This window comes from Acinonyx jubatus, chromosome F2, assembly GCF_027475565.1.
Source record: "Acinonyx jubatus isolate Ajub_Pintada_27869175 chromosome F2, VMU_Ajub_asm_v1.0, whole genome shotgun sequence".
Taxonomy (NCBI): domain Eukaryota; kingdom Metazoa; phylum Chordata; class Mammalia; order Carnivora; family Felidae; genus Acinonyx; species Acinonyx jubatus.
Genome location: NC_069394.1, coordinates 54,255,944 through 54,276,214, shown reverse-complemented (window position 1 = coordinate 54,276,214; position 20,271 = coordinate 54,255,944). Strand labels below are relative to the sequence as shown.

The 20,271-nt window shown below is 47.2% G+C and overlaps 2 protein-coding genes across 6 annotated transcripts in view; both read right to left on the bottom strand.

The window, feature by feature from the left end:
• Positions 1-14,736: 14,736 nt before the first annotated feature.
• Positions 14,737-18,528, bottom strand: HEY1 (hes related family bHLH transcription factor with YRPW motif 1). 2 transcript variants are annotated; one of them, XM_015067554.3, is made up of 5 exons: positions 18,281-18,528; positions 17,944-18,019; positions 17,738-17,821; positions 17,367-17,448; positions 14,737-16,474 (listed from the first exon to the last, which is right to left on the bottom strand). In XM_015067554.3, the coding sequence occupies exons 1-5, from the start codon at positions 18,367-18,369 to the stop codon at positions 15,891-15,893; spliced, it is 915 nt and encodes a 304-aa protein (XP_014923040.1). In that variant the 5' UTR covers positions 18,370-18,528; the 3' UTR covers positions 14,737-15,890. The 2 variants fall into 2 exon arrangements, with proteins under 2 accessions (XP_014923040.1, XP_014923041.2); XM_015067555.3 differs by lacking the exons at positions 17,367-17,448; positions 17,738-17,821; positions 17,944-18,019; positions 18,281-18,528 and adding an exon at positions 16,918-17,343.
• Positions 18,529-18,535: 7 nt separating this feature from the next.
• The window catches only part of MRPS28 (mitochondrial ribosomal protein S28), a 229,892-nt gene continuing 228,156 nt past the window's right edge, over positions 18,536-20,271 (bottom strand). For all 4 annotated transcript variants that reach the window (XM_053208723.1, XM_053208724.1, XM_053208725.1 and 1 more), the window contains one exon: positions 18,536-20,019. In XM_053208723.1, coding sequence (XP_053064698.1) covers positions 18,543-19,448 — 906 coding nt within the window. In that variant the 5' untranslated portion in view covers positions 19,449-20,019 and the 3' untranslated portion in view covers positions 18,536-18,542. The remainder of the gene's footprint in view (positions 20,020-20,271) is intronic.

The following is a 20,271-nucleotide window of genomic DNA, read 5'->3' as shown; positions in this document are numbered from 1 at the left end:
CTGGAGCCTGTTTCAGATTCTGTGTCTCCCTCTCTGCTCCCCCCCCCCCCCCGCCCCACTTGCGCTCTCTCTCTCTCCCCCTCTCTCAAAATAATAAACATTAAAAAAAAAATCAAAAAGAAATGGCCTAAGAAGATTGCACCTCTACCTTGACTTTCGAAAGCTCTGCACAGCACTTCTGATTCTAGCACACTGAGCAGAACTTAGCCTCATGATCACATCACACCCAGAGGCTTAGAAGACTGGGTGTATTGCTGTCCTGTAAAAAAAAAAAACCCTGAGATTCTGTTAATAAAAAAAAAAAAAAAAAAAGGACAGAGAGAGAAGGAGGGGTGTCACAGGCATACAGTAACCTTTGCCATCGATAGGATTGTTGATGGTGTTATTACGGAAGACAGGACTCTGGGAAAGGGGAGCAGGTGGAAGCCAGAGATTCTGAGAGTCACCCGTGTCACAGGTGGTGAGGAAGCTGATGGGGGCAAGAAGAGTTCTGAAGGAGTGACAGGATCACATATCCCAGAATCATCTAGGGGCTAGTTAAACACATAGGCCTCCAAGGTTCAAACAACTCCTCCCGCCCCCCACCCAGTTCAAATTCAATAGGTCCGGGCTCAGCCAAGCGCCGCAGAGTCTGATGCAACAGGCCCACGAACCAGTCTGGCTCAGGTGCAGGTTACTTCTTTGCCGGCAGTACCTACGGGATTTCTGCTCCAATGCAAGTACAGAGTTAGGACTGACCCCAGGCCACGGGAAGGCGTGATTATAGAAGAGTCTAAGGGCTTTTTCCCTCCCCTAAAAATTCACCTAGAGATCGAATTTTTAATCAACTTAGAAAGGATAGGCATATGTATTGTTATTTAATTCCAAAATAATTGATCTAATTGTATCACATTGCTCAGAGTGCCTGATATAAAATAGCAAGAATATAGAAACACCTTTATTACCATAAAGATATTTATGTAAGTGTAAAGAGAAACCACGACAGGGGCGCCTGGGTGGCTCAGTCAGTTGGGCGTCCGACTTCAGCTCAGGTCACCATCTCGCGGTCCGTGAGTTCGAGCCCCGCGTCGGGCTCTGGGCTGATGGCCCAGAGCCTGGAGCCTGCTTCCGATTCTGTGTCTCCCTCTCTCTCTGCCCCTCCCCTGTTCATGCTCTGTCTCTCTCTGTCTCAAAAATAAATAAACGTTAAAAAAAAAAAGAGAAACCACGACAGACTTTGCAAGTTTTGCTCAAACACCAATGACAGTCACTGCAACGTGAGGGTTGATGAGACCAACGTTTGCCCACACTACACAGAGCAGTTTGCTTTTGAAGAGATGTCCCAGGGAAAGCAGGGATGTCAGAACTCTTACAAACTGGGCCCGTAGTGGGGTTCAGATTCTTCTGCATGGCTATCAGGGCAGGCTCTTAGGGGGCCACACCCTCCATAGTGATAACTTCCTCACCGCCAAACCCCCAGTGATGCTACCCACAGCCAATGAACGAAGTTGGCTCTGTCCTTACTGATCTACTGCCGGACAACGGGCCTCAGCTAAGAGAACTGCAGGGTTTTCTCCGGACTCACAGGTTTGGTGCCGAACCCCCTCCTCAGTCCGTGTTCTCCTGCTCCCGGCGGCCCTGGCATCTGACATCGCTTCTCTGTCTCCCGTTTCTGACCTCCCTTGGCCCTTAATACTTCACACCCAGGCACGTTTGCCCATTGGCCCCTTTGTAATCAATAAGTTTCCGGTCCTTCTGTGTCACCTCCCAAATTTAAACCAACTCTGTCTGCCCCCCCATCTTGACGCCGCCATGCTTTGTGCGACGCATCTGCCTGGGTCAACCTGCCCGGTAAGCAAGAATGAGATGCTTTCAGTAGTGACACAACAGGAAGAGCAGGCATACGTTCGTACAGAAAAAATCCCCCAAAGCACCATTGTTCCTTTTTTTTTTCTGCACACAGTTTTCACTGGTGCTCTACACATAGCACTGTCCTCATAACAGAGATAAGTACAGGAAGGAAGGAAGGAAGGAAGGAAGGAACGAACGAACGAAGAAGAGAGAGGGAGGAGAGGAAACAGAAGAAGGAGAGTACAAAATATTTACCAAAAAATAGATGTCATTCTCTTTGGAGGTCTTGCAAACCCCAAGCCCCAGAAAGCTAATGTTGCAGTCCCAGGATGAGATAAAGCATGTGCGCTTGAAGTGGCTATTTAACCAAGTCACACATTCCTGTATCCAAATGATACATGCTCTCATGGAAAAGGAAAGTTAGGTCAACTCAAGGGAAGTGCCCGTGAAGATCAACGTTGACAGTGAGAACCACAGCTTATGCCCTGGACATTAAACGTGACAGGAACACAGAGCAAAGTGAAGAAGCAGGCTGGAGAAGACAGGAAAGGAGGCAAACCTTCTAGACCAGATTACGAAGAACTCAAGGTAGGTGGGATCTTTTATCAAGAATTGGACTAATCCTGGGACATCTGGGTGGCCCAGTTGGTTAAGCAGCCGACTTCGGCTCAGTTCTTTGATCTTACCATTTGTGGGTTCAAGCCCTGCGCTGGGCTCTGTACTGACAGTTGAGAGCCTGTAGTCTGCTTCAGATTCTGTGTCTCCCTCTCTCTACCCCTTTCTCTCTCTCTCTCTCTCTCTCTAATAAATAAACATTAAAAAATAAAGAATTGGACTACTCCTGCATGACTCCTTTGTTAGCTGTTTACCACTTGGCCCCACTTTCCTCTTCTGACAGTCTATCTCTGCAGGGAGTGCTTAGCTACACACAGTGGACCCTTCTGCCGTGTTTCCTTCAGAGGGTAGCTGTTGACTTCCCTCTGCCCAGGAGAAGATGTCTACAAGCCACATGTCTGGAGCTGGGTAAGAGGGCCAGTTTCACAGCTCCTGATCAGCAGCCACAGGTCACTGTCTTCAGAAGGGAGTCAACTCCAAATCTACAGAAAAATGAACGTTAGGCCAACGCAAGGGAAATAGCACTGAAAATCAACATTGACATTGAGAACCATACTTTATGTCCCACCCACCCCGATTGCTGAGCCAAGTATGTTGCTCTTTTACAAGCGTCCTGAGTAAAAGCCCAACATCCACAGCCTGCTTGGTGTACTTGTGATCACCCTCACCAGCAACCTGCCTCTCAGCAACCGGCCTCTCCCTTGTTGCCTGAAGAGTTTGCCCCAAGCTCTGCACCACTCTCCTTCCATTTTCCTACAGCACTGAGTAACAATCTTGGCTGCACGTTGTTTGAATCGTGTGAACGATTTTTAAAAATATTAATGCCACCTCTAGAACATCTGATTTAGCTGGTCTGGGGTGCAGACTGGCCATCGGGGTTCTCTCAGTCTCCCCAGGTGACTTTCACATGCAGGCAAGTTGAGGTCAGCCATCCAAAAAGGCATCGTTAACAGGAAGTTAGTGTTTTCAGATTCTAGCTGAGGTTTGAGGGGGTCATGAAGACATAATTAATGTCAGAAGGTGAAAAACAATTCGAAACTCTTGTGTCCTTGAAAACATCCCTCAGTCTGTCCCCTCCTTTAGGCAGTTCTTCCTGCTGCAGAGAGATTAACACCAGCTACCACTCAATTTCACCTCTGCAGGTCCCTCTCTGCCCCACAAGCCCCCTTTCCTCCCCAACCCAAGTGCCCTGCCTTCAACTCTGGCATTTCTTCACACCAACCTCAGCCATAATATAATAAGCAACGCCCCACAAAACCACAGGAACAAGAAGCTGTGAGGTTAATGAAGGGACTGGTTGAACCTCTGTAGCGGGCCAGCTGGGAATCTGGAAATCTGGGAATCAAGCTGTGCCTTCCAAAGACATTCCACCTGCTCGTGGTTTCATGGTCCAATTACAATATATAGGGATAGATCTGGATGCTCTGACTGGCTAGGACTTCCAGGAGTACACAGGGGTTATAGGATCTCTGGTTAGCTGGCACCTCTTTCTTTCCCCCAGATCTGGCGAGATTGGATAGGAGAAGGAAACCCTCACCTCCCAACATTCTGGAATGGGGTGCCTCCCTTCCCGCATCTGTTGTCCCTGCTCCCATGCCCCCTATCCCTCTGCTTCTCTACCCTTTCACCCCAGCCCTAACCACAATGCAGAAGCTGAGGACTTTCTGTGGCCCAGGTAAAAATGAGAGGTGAGCAGGCAGAAGACAGGCTTCGGTTACTATGCTTTGTTATGAAGAGCACATCGAAACTGCCATGCCTCACATGTCACAGCCACACACACCCACCACCGTGCTGCCCCCACCCACCACCACACCAGAAGACGCCCTCTCCTATGTGGAATTTGGTGTTCCTTGGAGGCCCTCCAGATCAAACTCAAATAACTTTTTCAATTAGTACTCATTTTTCTTCCTGACACCCCTATGATATGCCAGCCACTGCACTAAGTCCTTTAGACACATCATCCTCATTTATCCTCACAGTTACCCCAGCCCCACGAGGAAGCTTCTGTCAATACCGCATTTCTCAGAGGAAGATTAAAGCTTGACAAGTTTATGTAATTCACTCGGTGTTTCAGCTGGTAATCTGAATTCGTGCCAAATTTAATTCCAGACATTTCTCTATAATAAAAGAGCTTTAGGTTTAAGACCATCTAGATCAGTGGTATTAAAGCTTTTTGGATTGTGTGATATTGTTACTTATTATAAGATATACGTGTGTCCTATATTTGGCAGAGTTCCTAAAACCCTTGAAATTCCCTAAGTGATAAGTGCATTAAAGGTCTTTTGATTTCCATAACAAGCCCTTTTCAACCACCCCTGCATTTATGTTAATAAAATGACTTCTGGAAAAAGCACCTAAGGATGTAGGCTGGTTGCCAGAACCAACCAAGTAATTAGGCAGCTGAAACTTTCAATCCCACCCCCAAACTTCCAAGGAGGGGAGAGAGCCTGGCTATCGAGTTCAGTCACGAATGGCCAATGATTTAATCAAGCGTGCCTACGTAATGAAGCCTTCCTAGAAACCCAAAGGGGTTTAAATGCTCCTGTACGCGGGCTCCTTGTGTACCTTTTCATCTGGCTATTTGTCTGTATCCTTTATAATAAACTGATAAACTTAAGTAAATGTTTCCCTGAGTGCTGCAAGCCACTCTAGCAAATTAATGCAACCAGAGAAGGAGGTCATCGGAACCTCCAGTCAATAGCCACTAGGTCAGAAGCACAAGTGACAAACTGGACTCGCGATTGTCATCTGAAGTGGGGCAGGGGGTTACAATCTCTTTAGGAATGAGCCCTTAGCCTGTGGGACCTGACACTATCTCCAGGGAGATAGCGTCAGGATCAAGTTAAAGTGTAGGACACCCAGGCAGTGCCCCCTGAGAACTGGAGAATTGTTTGGTGGCATGGAAAACACACACATTGGAGATTGCTTACTCTGTAGGATGATTTTGAAAAATTATCTCTAACACATTTAAAAATTGACATCTAAAATTTTTCCTAGGTTTAAATAGTGCCAAATTTTGCAATTTTTATGGTATATCATTGATGTCTAAGGTGACATTCAAGGGCGTCAGGGAAAGCAAGATACTATAATGACTCGATGCCAGCCATTGCCTTTGTTGGAAATTCAAGAACAAGTTCCTCTTAGTGGGAAATGATACAACATTCCATTTTCTCTTTGAATTCCTATTGCCATTCCACTTCCCCACAGAATTTGATCCTAGTAACATTTTTATGTTTGGAAGTATTTTCTTGATCTAGCATAATTTTCTATTCCACTTCCCCACAGAATTTGATCCTAGTAACATTTTTATGTTTGGAAGTATTTTCTTGATCTAGCATAATTTTCTCCATTACAGATGTGCACATATCTGTTTTTATTTCTTGTGACCATAAAGCTCTAAAGCATGGAAAGAATGGAAAGAAGGAAGGAAGGAAAGGAGTGAGGGAGGTATAAGGGATAGGAAGAAAGGAAACAAGGAAGGAAAATTCTAGATTGAGTTATTAGTACTATACCGTTGATCAAATAATGTTTTGATAACTTTATTATTAAAAGTAAAATGCTATTATATGTGCATCTCTTTGCCATAAAAGGAATAAGGCTTTTGCCCCCAAAGTAGCTCATGTAAAAGTAGATGAATATTGCCAAAAGTCTCATTCTGATGATTCATCATCAAAATTATTAGTAACGTCCCACCAACTGGAAATTTAGGTCAGTCTTCATTTTAATGAAAGCAGAGAATCGTAAAGTACCTAATTTTCAAAAATATTTGTTACACAGTCATTAGTCAGCCCCTTTCCCAATTTCCAGGAAATATACTAAAAAGATTTACCAAGTCTTATTAAAGGAACTATTAATTATCCCAGTTTCTCTTCTACCTAGAGGGACCTAACGGCAGAGTATTGAGAATAACCGGAAAGAACTACATCAGTTTAAGGCAAGGGGGGCGGGGGAGCAAGAAAGCCTTCTGGCATTCACATTTCTTACTGATGCTCTCTCTGCTTTGTTCTTACCTGACTCCTCAGAGAGGCTGCAACCTTTAACAGCATGTTGAGGATGTAAGAAGCAAGGTTATTAAATCCTCATTCCCACCACCCCCTCGATATCTCAGAATGCAGAACATATGAACATGAACCAAAACACCCTATCTTATAGCTCATGTTCTGCCCATAACAGAATACAGGCTAGACAGGCAGAAATAGGAAACCAAAGGTAAGCTGATGGTGCCCCAGTTGTCGTTAAGGAAGACTTCCCTGAAGCCAAGTTTAAGAACTGTCCCTTTGTTTGGTGTCCTGTAAGTTTCTGTGTCCCCAGGTCTGGGATGGGTAAGGGGCCCGGCTTTCTTTTGTCATACAGGGGGAAGGCTGCCAAAGGCAGGGAGGTGGGAAAGTTGAACTTGCAAGTCAAGAATTGTATACCTGTGGTGGTTTCGCATTTGGGGATCGATGCTTACAGAGCATGTGTCTGTGTATCCTTCGCCCCTGGGAAGTCTTAGAAGCCCTAGTCTATTTCCACCTGAAGCTTTTGCACAACATCTAAGGTGGACCAGTGCCCGCTTCGCTGCCCTCTGCTCAGGGAGCTCATCTTCTCCCAAAGGAGTCCGTTCCATTTTCACGTTACTGAAGTCATTAGGAAGTGTCACAGGAGACCCTCTACCAAGTTGAAACCAATCAACCGATGAACTGAGTTTGTGGGTTTAAACGGCAACAACACGGATTTCTGACCTGCCTGATCGAACCCTGGCTTTGCCTCCTAACATATGACTTCGGACAAGTGTCTCCACCTTGCAAAATCTCAGAATCAGATCCTAATGCTGACCTTTCAGGATCACCGCTCTGAAAGATTGAAGATGATGCATACAAAGCCCCGAGCCCAGCCTCTGGCATATTGCAAGCATTAAATAAAGAACTGTTGTCATTCAACAGATCACTGAACTTTTTAACTGCTCCATCATCCAGCTCACATTTCTACAACTGTTCTGGAAGACAGTGAGACACTTAGTGAAATAGCTCCCTGAAGCACAGGTACATTATTCTGCAGGATGCCCCAATGGCCCAGCGCAGGAGCCTTTTCAAAAAGAATGAGGTATGCAAGGAACAAGAGCAAGTGTTTTTCTTTGCTTTGTATACGTGCTCCAGGTGACGGAAGTGAATAATTTGTCTTAAAATTTTGCCTTGTATTAACATTAAACTCAGTGATTTACAGTATAGAGAATCCATTTTCTTAAAAAGATCCAAGATTCTAGAATCTCTTCCTGAAAGACAAAAGGCTCCACCGTTCCCCCAAATCACCAGCACTAGTAAGGCAATCTCGTGCATAAGCTCCTTCCATTTACTGAGGTCTCCTTCCTTTAACTGTGTGTGCATTTCTCCATGAAGTAAGGAACAATTAATAAATACTTTGGGGGATTGGAGGGGGGTGTTTGTTTTTTTACAATAACTGCCTTCAACCATATTCTGACAAATCTTCTGCTTTCTTTTTTTTTTTAATGTTTTTAATAATGTTTATTTATTTTTTGAGAGAGAGAGACAGGGCATGACTGGGGGAAGGGCAGAGAGAGGGAGACACAGAATCTGAAGCAGGCTCCAGGCTGCCAGCTGTCAGCACAGAGGCCGATGGAGGGCTCGCACTCAAGAACTGCGAGATCATGACCTGAAACGAAGTCAGATGCTCAACTGACTGAGCCACTCAGACTCCCTTCCTTCTGCTTTCTTTTAAGGACATCTTAGAATAGTTTCTCGTCATTTTCCATAAAGGAAGTCAGTCCATGTTAAAATGCCAATCTCCTTTCTCATCTGAAACTTGCCTCCCATCCCATGATCAGCTTGAATGTGGAGAAGGGCCCCTGGGAAAGGGAGGGAAGGCACTGTCTGCCCTTTGTCTCCTTCTCCTCCTCCAGAACCTTGGAAGGTAGGAGTGGGGGTGGTCCATGTCCCAGGCCAGCTCCGCTTCTAGTATCCCTTCACCCCTTACCTTCCCGAGACTGACTACTCTGGTGTTGAGGGGGCGAAAAGAGAGAACAAGACATCTCATATAAGTAGAGGGGAGGGACAGGAGCCCGCTGCTCACTCTGACTCTGTTGCTTTCCCTCTGATGCCAGAGGCCTCTGCTGATGCGATGCTTTCCAAATAGATGATGTGTGGTATTTGGGGGGAGATGTTTAGCTTCACTCTAGTCCCCTTCATCTCTAAGAACCCTGTCCCATATAGGAGGCAGCTGGCTCTGCCTCCAGCTCTGACAGTGTTCCAAGCCCCAAACCCGATTTTTGTGAATCCTGTAACCTCAGGAGAGCCACTACAATCCCTCGTGAAACCTTCCAACTTGCCGACTCCCCACAGAGAAGGGAGAGAAAAGTACCCCCAGGCCAGGTCCACATACAGGCATTCCTTTGCTTTTCTCCTCCCTCAGCCTTTTTATGTAAACTAGGATGGGGTGAGCTATGGGGGCTATTGTGGAACATGGCAGGGATAGTTTGGCCTCCTATTAAAAATTGTGAAGGAGTGGGGGCACCCGGCTGGCTCAGTCTGTCGAGCATCTGACTTCGGCTCAGGTCATGATTTCACGGTTCGTGGGTCCAAGCCCCACTTCAGGTTCTGTGCCGACAGCTCAGAGCCTGGAGCCTACTTCAGATTCTTGTTTCCCTCTCTGTCTGCCCCTCCCCTGCTTGCGCTCTGTCTCTCTCGCTTTCTCTCTCTCTCAAAAATAAACATTAAAGAAAAAAATCACAAAGGAGGTATTGGGCCCCAATTGGGCTTTGGTTCTTTAGAATGTGGGGTACCTACTGCTCTGTGCCCTCAGCAGAAAAAAAGCTGCACTCAGAATCCTGCCTCAAACCCATTGCTGCTTGATGGTCAGAATCAAGGTCATGAATGACCTCCCCACACAATCCAACATTGTTTCTGTTCTCTGTGAGATTGTGGGTCTCCACCTGAGTACCACTGGCCTCTACTTACATAAGGCTCTGTCCTTGCATCTTAAAGCAAGAATTTTCATGTCAGTCCCTCAGCCTCCAACTTATTCCAGACTGTAGTTCCTTTGAACTTGTCACATTGAGTCTAAATATTTCATCCGTGTTGCTCTCCTGTGAACCCTGGGTGGATGTGGTCTGTCCCCATGGTAGAACTTCTATTCTCTCCATTTCTATGAATGCAGATGCTGTGCTCCCCCACCCCCACCTCAAATGCTTGGCCTAAAATGTGGCAAGATCCAAATGCTTAGACCCCTTAACTGGCAAGAAGGTGGAGGCGATCATGAATTCAGAACTGAATGCCTTCAGTGAAGAGTAGGGTCTTTTGTGGGGAATATAAAAAAGTGGCCAAAGTCCTTCAAACCCCACTAAGCATACACAAAAAAGGAAATAGTCTTGAAGAATGGAGATCAAGTTGGATTTTTTTTAAAGCAGAATTTTATAGTAGTGATGAGAAACTACTGAAGTGAAACATGAGATTACCTTCCCTGGTAGTTTTTTTTTGTTTTTTGTTTTGTTTTTAACATTTATTTTTGAGAGAAAGAGTGCAAGAGGGCGAGGGGAGAGAGAGAGGGAGACACAGAATCCAAAGCAGGCTCCAGGCTCTGAGCTGTCAACACAAAACCTGACACGGGGCTCAAACTCAGGAACCGAGAGATCATGACCTGAGCCGAAGTCGGACACTTAACCGACTGAGCCACCCAGGTGTCTCCCTGGTAGTTTTGAAGATAAAAGATTGCAGGGGAGTGGTGGATAGAGACATCTGTTTGGATCTGCTTTGCTCTGCTTCTTAGTGGTAACAAAGGGGATGGATTGGAGTCACTAATTCATCCAACAAATATTTATTGGGTGTCTCCTATATGTTAGGCACTGTTTAAGGGACAGACCTCTAAAAGTGAACAAATCAGGCAAAGCAGACATTAAACAGATAATTGATGAATTGGATATTGGATGTTCTTTCAGATAATGCTACCTAAGCACTCTGGAGAAAAACAAAAGGGGAAAGGGGGTAGGGGGTGGCAGGAGGGGACAGAAGGCTCAGTGGTGGGTTATTGTTTTAAGTAGACTTCGAGGAAGACTGCATGGGAAGGCAGCCTTGAGCAGAGTGCCAAGTAGACTACAGATCATGGCTGGGTTAGAAGATAGCCGGGCGAGGGGAGAGAACATTCCAGGCATAGGGAAAGCCAGTGTACAGACCTGGAGGTGAGCACATACTTGGCATGTTCCAGCAACAGCAAACAGTGAGTATGGCTGCAGCAGAGGGGTGGAAGGGTGAGCGATAGGAAACAGAGTCTAAGCGGATGATTAAAGGCTCAGATATGTCATTCTTTAATTTTATGATTCAATTCCACATTCATGAACAATCCTACGCAACACAGACAAAACCATGCCCTAGGGGAGATAGTAAAACACACACACACACACACACACACACACACAACTAACCTAGAAGTAACTACAGAAAATTTTTAGTAATCAACTGTCTCAGGGGGACCCGTCATCTCTTTCGGCCTAATATGAGGTTTTTCAGTTTCTTCTGCTAAATCAAGCCATAGACCACCCTAACAACTGCTAGGAATCATTAAGTTTTCAAATTTAGGCATGGTCTTTTAACTTGAGTTTATGCCAAAACCCAACATACAGCACTTAATGAAAAATACTAATGTAGTAAATAGTAACATAATGGGCAATTTTACAACACAACTCTAAAGAAGCATAATATTACAGCCTATTAACACAAAATCCTGAAACCTGCCCATGTTCCCCAGACCCACCTCAGGACCGCTGTTTACCCTGGATTTCTCTGGGACTTGTGGATCTGGGGCAACGATTCTGCTACAAATACACGTCAGTCCGTACAGACAGCTTAAACAGAGAGGCCTGGGTTTCCTTTTCTTTTGCTTCCTTCTCCCCACTCACTGCCCCTGCCCCACAACAGAACACTAAAGCATCTGAGCGAAAAGCCCTGCAGTTCATCAAGATCAAGGCAGGCATCATGTTTCAAGTTGAGGTTCAAAACAGCTTGCTCTTTGCTGAGACTTCTTACTTCCTGAAATCAGATGGCGCCTTTCAGGACTTGAGCGTGCTGAGTCATGGCAAGCCACACACCCGCTCTTTCATGCAAGGCCACCGGGCTGAGACCCCATCTTCCTCCCTGGGATAAAGTGAACACAAGGACCCTGTGGAGTGCACCTTCAAAAGAAGTTCCTGTGAAATGCCAGACTTACAAGGAGAAGAATGATTTTACCTTCTCTCTCCTTGAGGAAATTTGACAACTCAGAAGTAAATAAGAAAACCTGTGCCCCTTATCTTTACATGATATTCTTTACACGAAACCACCTTCAGCTGCCTGATTACTGCGTTGTTTATGTTAAGCAAGTGTTTACCCATCAAGCATATTCATAGGCCATGCATGACAAAGATACTAGAAAATTCTAGCCATTCAGATTAGAGCCTAGAGCCAGAGAAGCGGAGAGATGGCTGCTGCCCACAGGCCTGTTCTTACCTGCAGGTAGGCTTTGGTGAATTAGTTACCAACCCATATACACTGGATTGTTTCACATGAAAATCTAAAATTGGACATGTTCTCAAAAACTTGAAAAATCTGGCAACACCGAACCAAAATTCCTATGTAGGAACAACAGGTGTGGCCCTTCAGGCAGACCTTCAGATGGAAAGTGCTGGGAACATGTGTTTGGTCGGCACCCACCGGGCCAATGGCCCTGCATCTTTCCTCAATAGTGCCTGTCCTTGTGAGCATGCGCCCAGGACCCCATCGAGTCCAGCCACTCTATCTGACAGATGAGGAAAGCAGGGGCCAGAGAAGTTTAAATGTCTTGCCCAAGGTCATTCAATTAGGTAAAAGCAGAGCAGGAATCAGATTTGGGTCCTCTTCCCAAGGCACCCCCATTCCCCAGAGCTTCGTTCAGAAAGAAATTGGGCCACATTTGAAGCAGTGTCTCAGATGATATTAGCTCTGAAGTTATTTTAATTATAAATCATCACTGGAAACTAATGAAGGCATCAAAGCTGTGATATTCCTATAGACCAGAAGGGCTGGGGAAAAGTATAACTAGGAGATATAACATTTTCTGAGGGATTTTAAATATAAGTAATCTATATTTAAAATATCATGATTTTAGCGAGTAACGGAGCAGGGCAAAAAAAAAAAAGAGCTGAATAAAAATCACATCCTAATTTAACTATACTGAATAAATTAGAAATGACACTTCTTGGATTTTTCTGTAAAAGTTTTTTTTTTTAATGCAAGAATTCTGCCCATCTATCGTTCATGTCATTAATTCATGGTAATACATATAATAATGAAAATAAATGAGTAATTATTGAGACCTTTCAAGATTCTCTGTGATGAGTGATATTATTTTCCTCATAAGGGAAATTTATGGGCCATCTAAAAAATTTTGTTTACAAGGGTAGAAATACTATAAATGTATATATAGTATAAAAGTATGCTGATGCTAAAGACCCTGATGTTCTTTTTTTTTCCTTACTGTATCAGTTCAAAATAGAAATGAGTTTTCCTACATTCATTTTTCTATATACCCCCGGCTTATCATTATAATTCCATCCTGTTTCCCGGGAAGACCTCATTCCCCCTGCATTATTATTTCTACAAACCGGTCACCTTGGAGGGGTTTAAAAAGACACCAAGGGCACCTGGGTGGCTCAGTTGGTTACGTGTCTGACCAGCTCAAGTCATGATCTCATGGCTTGTGAGTTTGAGCCCCGGGTTGGGCTCTGTGCTGACAGCTCAGAGCCTGGAGCCTGCTTCTGATTCTGTGTCCCCCCTCTCTCCCTCCCCTGCTCAGGCTCTGTCACTCTCTCTCTCTCTCTCTCAAAAATAAACATGAAAAAAAAATTTTTTTTAATAAAAAGAAACCAAAATATTTCTTTGGAAAACTGTGTAATCTCGAAAATGACTGCCCCGCACCCCGCCTCCAAAGACAAAGTACCAGGCAGGTGATGATACAGAGATCACAGACGTGACAAGCGGATGGTGCCACATGTGTTACAGCGCCACAGCGCTTTCCGCACAGCCACCAAAATGACAGGCTTTCCTTCTTACCGCATTAGCAGCCATCTAAGCCTAGGTATGAGTAAGACAACCTAAGGCAGCCTGAGCACAATGCTGCTCGGTAATGCTTTAATGCCATTTGAAATCACGGGGCTAAAATTAAACTGACACTTGGCAGAAATTACCCTAACACTTTCCATCACAGCATTATGATGGGCAGAAAGTACGTGGCCCAGGCAGCGCTGAGAACACAACCGTGCAGCCCCGGAGGGGCCAACATGCAAGGCCACACAGAGAAACTTGGAGTGAGAGCTGAAGTTGGAGACCCACAATCACAAAAATGTTGCAGTCTCTGGTCCCTTCCCAGAGACCCAGAAGGCGCTGCTCAAGTTCAGAGTCCAAACTTTTCTCTGCCTTCCTGTCTTCGTTTTTCAATCAGAGCGGGGAGGAGGAGCTCTGTGGCTGGGCAAAGAAAAGGCAAGCTCTATTTTGTCATCTGCCAGAGTGGGTTTTCTCCCTCTCCTCCCCACCAACCTCAGGATCAAGGCAAACTTCTTCCAAGCCAGGAGACAGCACTCCTCAGCTGGCGGGATACTTTCAAGGCAATAGGAAGGCACCCCTCTCCCCCTGAGGCCCAGATTACTGCCTCTGTTCTGGCAGCGTTTTGTTCTAACCTAAAGCATATGTCAGCTTTGTCACTACACAGCTCAGTCAAATGCATCTAAAGGGTTAAGCAAATTCCTTGAAACAAGACAAGGAAAGACTCCTGGAGCTGTGCAGGTGCAGAATTACAGCCTGCCACTGCTCATCAGGCCAGATTCCCCAGCCCCTGCATGGGCTTTCAGAGATGGCAGTGTTAGCTTTTCTTGTGCTACAGTTAAAAAAAAAAAAAAGGAATTTTCTGTTCTCTTAGCACAGGACTATGCACACAGTAGATGCTCTCAGAAAAAAAAAAAAAAAAAAAAAAATGTTGGTCAACTCGGTTTTAAAAGATTTCAGCAGAGTTCTCTCCCACCCTGCAACTCCCAGCCTGACTTGAGTCTCCCTAGCCCACTGACGGCCAGATCATCTGACATAACAGTGAAAGGGCAGGGGCTTCTTGTGGGAGTCAGGCCAAAGCCCTGCGCTGCAATGAAGTCACCTTATTCAGTAGCAAATTCACACAGTTTAGAATTCCCAAAATAATGAATAAGAAAACTGGTAACCAAGCAAAATGAAAATGAGAGGAAAATTTATCTTCTTTTAGCCAACAGAGGGAAAGGCCAAGGCATGTAAGACATATACAGAATAGTTTGTTCTTCCTTTTTTATTTAGTCACAACACATCGGTACAACAGAGGTCAAACCCAGTTCAGTGGAGGTCGTTTAAATTACACCTGCTAAAAGGATAAACCTGTGAACTGATGCTTTTATGAACCAAATTAAACCAAAAGAAGGCAGCACACCTTTTTAAATACCTCAAGAACCACGTTGCCATGCACCAAAAAGGAAAACACAACATAAAGATTTCCAGTTAAAAGAAAACATAGCAGTTTCAGGAAGAATTAGGTTATGCATTTATAACAGGTTCCACTGGACTATTCGATTGGACCACTTGCACACCGTGATCATTTATCCATGTTAATGTTTGTGAATTTGAGATCCGTGAGATTAAAAATTCATTGCATTGCGTGGGGCTGGTAAATGCAGGCATATCCTATGCAGTCTCCTCCCCACCAACTCCAAATGGAGATCAACCCCCAAGTGGCTCTCTCCTAACTAAGCCAGAACTGCAGTCCTGGAAGGTGGTCATATGAACTCAGGGCCCCTGATGGGTTATACATTCACCTTACTGCTGCAGGAGGCAGAGAATGAACTCATCTTCTTTCTTGGATAAAGCTGATTGATCATCTGATTTGTCAACGCTTTGCTCAGAAATATAAAATTCAACATAGTTCCCCCCACAAAAGAATATTACCTATACAACACCTTAATTGTCAAACTATTAACAAATAGCATCATGTTAACATTGAACTTAGTGGTTTGGAAAATTAAATCTAAAAACAGACTTCAACTACACAAGAAGAAAAACAGACCAAAATACTAAATGTTAAAATTCCCAAAACTCTGAGGCAAAAATGGAATCATTCTTCGACAGAGAGGTTTACAAAGTAATTAGGCACAGAACAAACCTATTACCAAGTGCTGGTTTATACTCACTATTTCAATTTAATGTTTGGAACAAAATTTAACAACTAGTTTTTAAAAACTGCTAATACATATGATAAAAAAACATTTAAAAAAAGAAAAAGTAAACCAACAAACCTTTAGTCTTTCAACAAAATTCCTCTGAAAGTGTACCTTTTTCCTTTTTACTTTTACTGACGACTTTAAGGTGATGTTGGCAACAGCCCAGCTCAGCTGGGATTGTAAGTGTTCCCCTCCCTCATTCTACAGCACCAGTTCTTTAAAAAGCTCCAATCTCTGTCCCCCAAGGTCTATAGGGCTTGCCAAGGTTTGCTGCCTGCGTGGGTGCCGAAGGGCTCAGCGCATTGGGAGACAGTAAGTGAAAGGAGCCAAAGGAGAAGGGGAAGGCCGACAGGGAAGCCACGGAGGAGAGCAGGGGCGGCGAGAGTTTGGAGGCGGAGGTGACCACAGGGAGCACCGGTCCGAGGCCGCCGCTAGGGGGCGCACGCAAAGCAGCCGCCTCCGGATGTGCCGAGGTCAACCTGCCCTGGTGGTGTGGTTCCGTGGGCGAGGCGGTGGTTCCAGTGTTCCCGTGGCCGTTCTGGGGCAGCAGCAGGGGGTGCGCGACGTGCGGGTGATGTCCGAAGGCGCTGCCCCAGGGAATGTGTCCAAGACCTGCGTGGGCGCCGCTGGCCGCTTCCCGCTGGGAGGCGTAGTTGTTAAGATGTGAGACCAGTCGAACTCGAAGCGGGTCAGAGGCATCTAGTCCTTCAATGATGCTCAGATAACGGGCAACTTCCGCCAGGCACTCCCGAAACCCCAAACTCCGATAGTCCATAGCCAGGGCGTGTGCGTCAAAATAGCCTGAGGAAAAGAACAAAAGAAAAACCTCAGGCTTTGCTGATTTCCCGCATTTCTTCAATACCAAAGGCAGCCCTTCCTAACAAATACCTACATCCTTAAAAACGGCATACACGGGCTCTTAACGAAGGTCCAAATATTTTGGAGTTGACCGAAGTCTTTGCATTAATCAACATGAGAAGTGTTTGCTAATGTAAGTTCAAAGCCCAATTAGAAACTGCTGAGCAGAAAGTGGAATTATACCCTACAGGCAGATGAAACTATGTTCATTCCTTTAATGTTTTCCCCCAACAACAACAAAAAATACATCAAGGACAGAGAAACCACAGAGCAGTGAAATTCATTAGACACACAGATGTAAGTTATCATCATGGAGCTTTTAGCCACTTGGTCCTGAGCAAAGCATTTTCCGGCTGGAGACAGACACACAGACCCTGGTCTCCCACCTTCTGTTAGGTTTTCTCTAATTAACCACAACAGGTTTCTTTCCTCAAGAGTCATAGGAGCTTTTTTTTTTTTTTTCAATCCTGTAGATAAAATTAAGACCATAACTTTTTTTTTTTAAGGCTTTTTCTCAAAATGGCAATCAACAAATGTGTTGAGAGCTACCTGATTTTAATCAGGGCTGTCACAGCTTTCGGGCACCTCGCAGGTAAGAGGTATTCTCCAAAAGAAGGTGCATTAGCTTAGTTCGAAGAGGACTGGGGTGATGCATTCACTGGAGAAAATCCTATGTGCATTTGCAAATGCACTGACAACTGTACACAACACAACATTCTCTCCCCACCCCCAAAGCACACAGGAAAAATAAGGCAGCGACTGCACCAGGGCTGGCCTGCCGCATCTACTCATTCTACCCAGAGCACTCAGCCGCCACCAGATTAGTGATATGTACCTTTCCCTCCTGCAGTGTGCAGCATTTTCAGGTGATCCACTGTCATCTGCAGAATTTCGGCTTTTTCTAGCTTAGCAGATCCCTGGAGAAGACAATGGGGGAAAAAAATTGATATGGCACCAAGTGCCTTTGGGGAACAACTTAAAACAGATATGCACCGTATGCAGTATGCTTTGTAAATCATAAAAGTACAAACTAAAACAAAATGAGTCGTCTTCAGAAAATATGTTGGAATCTGTATATGAATTGATCTCTTCCGCAAAAGCAATACGGTTATTTTTCGAGACACGGATGAGGTTCAGATTAATGAGGGGAGGGATTCAGAAGGTGTGGATGGCTACACGGAGAGCTCTACCCACTTTCTCCATTACCTGCTTCTCAAAAGCACTAGGCACCAGCCTCCTCAGCTCAGACAAACTGTTATTAATCCGGTCCCGTCGGCGTTTCTCAATGATCTGCAGAAAGCAGGCAAAACAAAGCAGGGTATTTCCATCAAGACTGTAAATTTCAAAAATGAAGAAAGGTAATTCTTTCCATTAATTAATAACAAAACAAGAAGAACTGTAATGAGACTCACGCCTCTTCGTCTTTTCCTGGCCAAGATCTGTGAAGATGTAGTTGGGGACATAGAACCGAGAGCCGAACTCAAGTTTCTGAATGGGGGGGGGAAAGGAATCGCTGTAAGCCAGGGGAGGTGATATGAGGGGTCCCCCTCATCCTCCCCGCACTCAGATTGTTTTGGCAACTTTGGTTTGAAAGGGCCTCCAGCGTCCCTCACCCCGGACAGGGGCATAACCCAGATGCGCAGAGGTCAGTGGAGGGCACAGACGTGCCCGGGGCCCTCGCCCGCTGTCAACCGTGGCCAGCCGGCGCTCGCCTCCTGCCCGGGTTCCGCTCTGCCGCCGCCAACTCACCCATTCTCATCCGCACTCTCCTTTTCCACTTCGATGGTCTCGTCCAGCTCGCTATCCGAAGAGCTGTACTCGGGGTGGGCTCGCTTCATGTTGGTTGCGCGGGGGCTCCGGGGGAGGGTCGGTTCGGCGCGGCGGGCAGGGAGGAGTTAACAGCAGCGGCGCCTCTCCGCGCTCGGGGGCTCGCGTTCCGCACACACTGATCCCGCTCACGCTCTGCCTCCGGTTAAAATTCAACCATCCCTTTCCCACGCTGCGCCCCTACTCAAGTCCCCTGGGAGGGCAGGCGGGGTGTAGGAGGCGGAGGGGCGGAGCGGCGGCTCCTGGGCAACAGCCTCCGCTCCGCCAACCCGGCTTCTCGCTCCGTTGATTGGCAGCCACTCCGGGGAGGGACCGGAGCGAGGCTAAGATCGAGGGCGAACCCTGCCCCCGCCCTCCTCGCCGGCCCCTGCCCGGCGGCGGTGCGTCGGCTCCGCGGGGGCTCCGCTGGGTCTCCACTGCGGGGGGAAGGAGGAGGCGCGGGCGGCGGTGGGCCGGCGGCGGGCAGGCGAGGGAGGCCGGGCCGGGACACAAGCCCGCCGGCGGCCGCGGCCCCGCCCCGCCCTGCGCGCCCCGATTGGCCTGGACGCACGCCAGGGCCGCGCCTGCAGCGCCGCCGGTGAGCCGCACGCGCCGCGGGCCGTGGGAAAGTGCCGGCGCCACGGCCGCCAGCCAATCCGGGCGGCCGGCGGCGGCGACGGCGGCCGCGCTGGCGGCGGCGGCGGCGCAGGGCGTCCGCATGAATGGAGAAGAATGGGCAGGCGGGGGAGCGGGGCCGCGCGGGGGCGCTCCGGCGGGGGCTGGGCGGCCGCGGGCCGGGCCCCCCGTGTGAACCTGTAATCGGAGCCCGGGCGCCGGGCGGCCCCGGAAACCGCCGCCCTGCGCCGCGGTAAATCTCGGCTGCGGGGCCACCCGTGCCCGGCGGCGGGAGGCGCGCGCCGCTGGCGGAGCCGGGCCCGTTGCACCTGGCCGGGTGGCGCGCCGACAGTTGCGCGGAGGCTGCAGGGCTCCCGCAGAGCGGAGTTCGTGCGCGGCCACAGTGGCCACACCACCTCACGGGCCGGCGCTTGGAGGGGCAAGACGAGGTTTCTGGGAATGTCCTCTTTCGGTTTGGGGGACCGTGTCCCCACATACAGCCAGTCTCGCTTCTGCAGCACTTCTCATCTTCCCGAATGGAATGAGTTGCCTTGTGCGTATAATTTCCGCACAAATTGGAACGTTCCACAAAGTGGAACGCGTTTTTTCGGGGAGGGGGGGGGAAGACCCCTGGGGATATCCATTATGGAGGGGGGTTTTTTGTTTGTTTTGTTTTGTCGTTGTTTTTTGTTTCCTGGAGTTGGCGGCCAGATCCTCTCAGCGGGCGACTGGGTGGCGGGCCTGGGCATTTGCGTCTGAGGCCGCCCTCACTGCGGGAGCGCACGTCTCTGACCCTTGGACACACAGCACACACATACACACACTGCACACCTCCGGTTTGGGTTCTTGGTGTTTACTGGAAGCTCCGTGGAGTTACGCAAGTCCTCCGTAAGATATTGGCGGAAAAAAATTCTGTATCTCTGGACTGATTCCCTATTCAGGGATTTGTAGAAGCAGCCGGATGGGTGTTTTGAATTTGGAAATCCAGGCTTCTCTATCCCTTACAAAGGAGCAGAGCGATTGGTATTCCTCTCAGGTCCATTCTTGTGGCTGCTGACCTTGCAGTCCTGTCAGTGAGGGAGCACTTGATATAGAGGATAACAAAAATGTTCTCACTTGTGCGAATAGCTTCTCCGTGTCTACCTGTCCTTAATTAGTGATCTCGGTGCCATCTTAACACATTTTAGACGCCAATCCTCTGTATGGCCTGAGCCTAATATGTCTGTTCGATTCTCAGCCCCTCACCTCCCCCAGTATTTCACCTCCTGGCTCCCACTGAACTCTTATTTCACTTCACCTCCACCTCCAGCCCCTCAGCT

What these genes read in the sequence shown, in the direction of transcription:
- HEY1 (XM_015067554.3), bottom strand. Translation starts at nt 18,369, where the DNA reads ATGAAGCGAGCCCACCCCGAGTACAGCTCTTCGGATAGCGAGCTGGAC. An exon ending in CTAGTGCTTTTGAGAAGCAG is followed by an intron (nt 17,449 to 17,737) that starts GTAATGGAGAAA and finishes TGTCTTCTCCAG; the next exon opens with GGATCTGCTAAGCTAGAAAA. An exon ending in GCACACTGCAGGAGGGAAAG is followed by an intron (nt 16,475 to 17,366) that starts GTACATATCACT and finishes TCTTTTCCTCAG; the next exon opens with GCTATTTTGACGCACACGCC.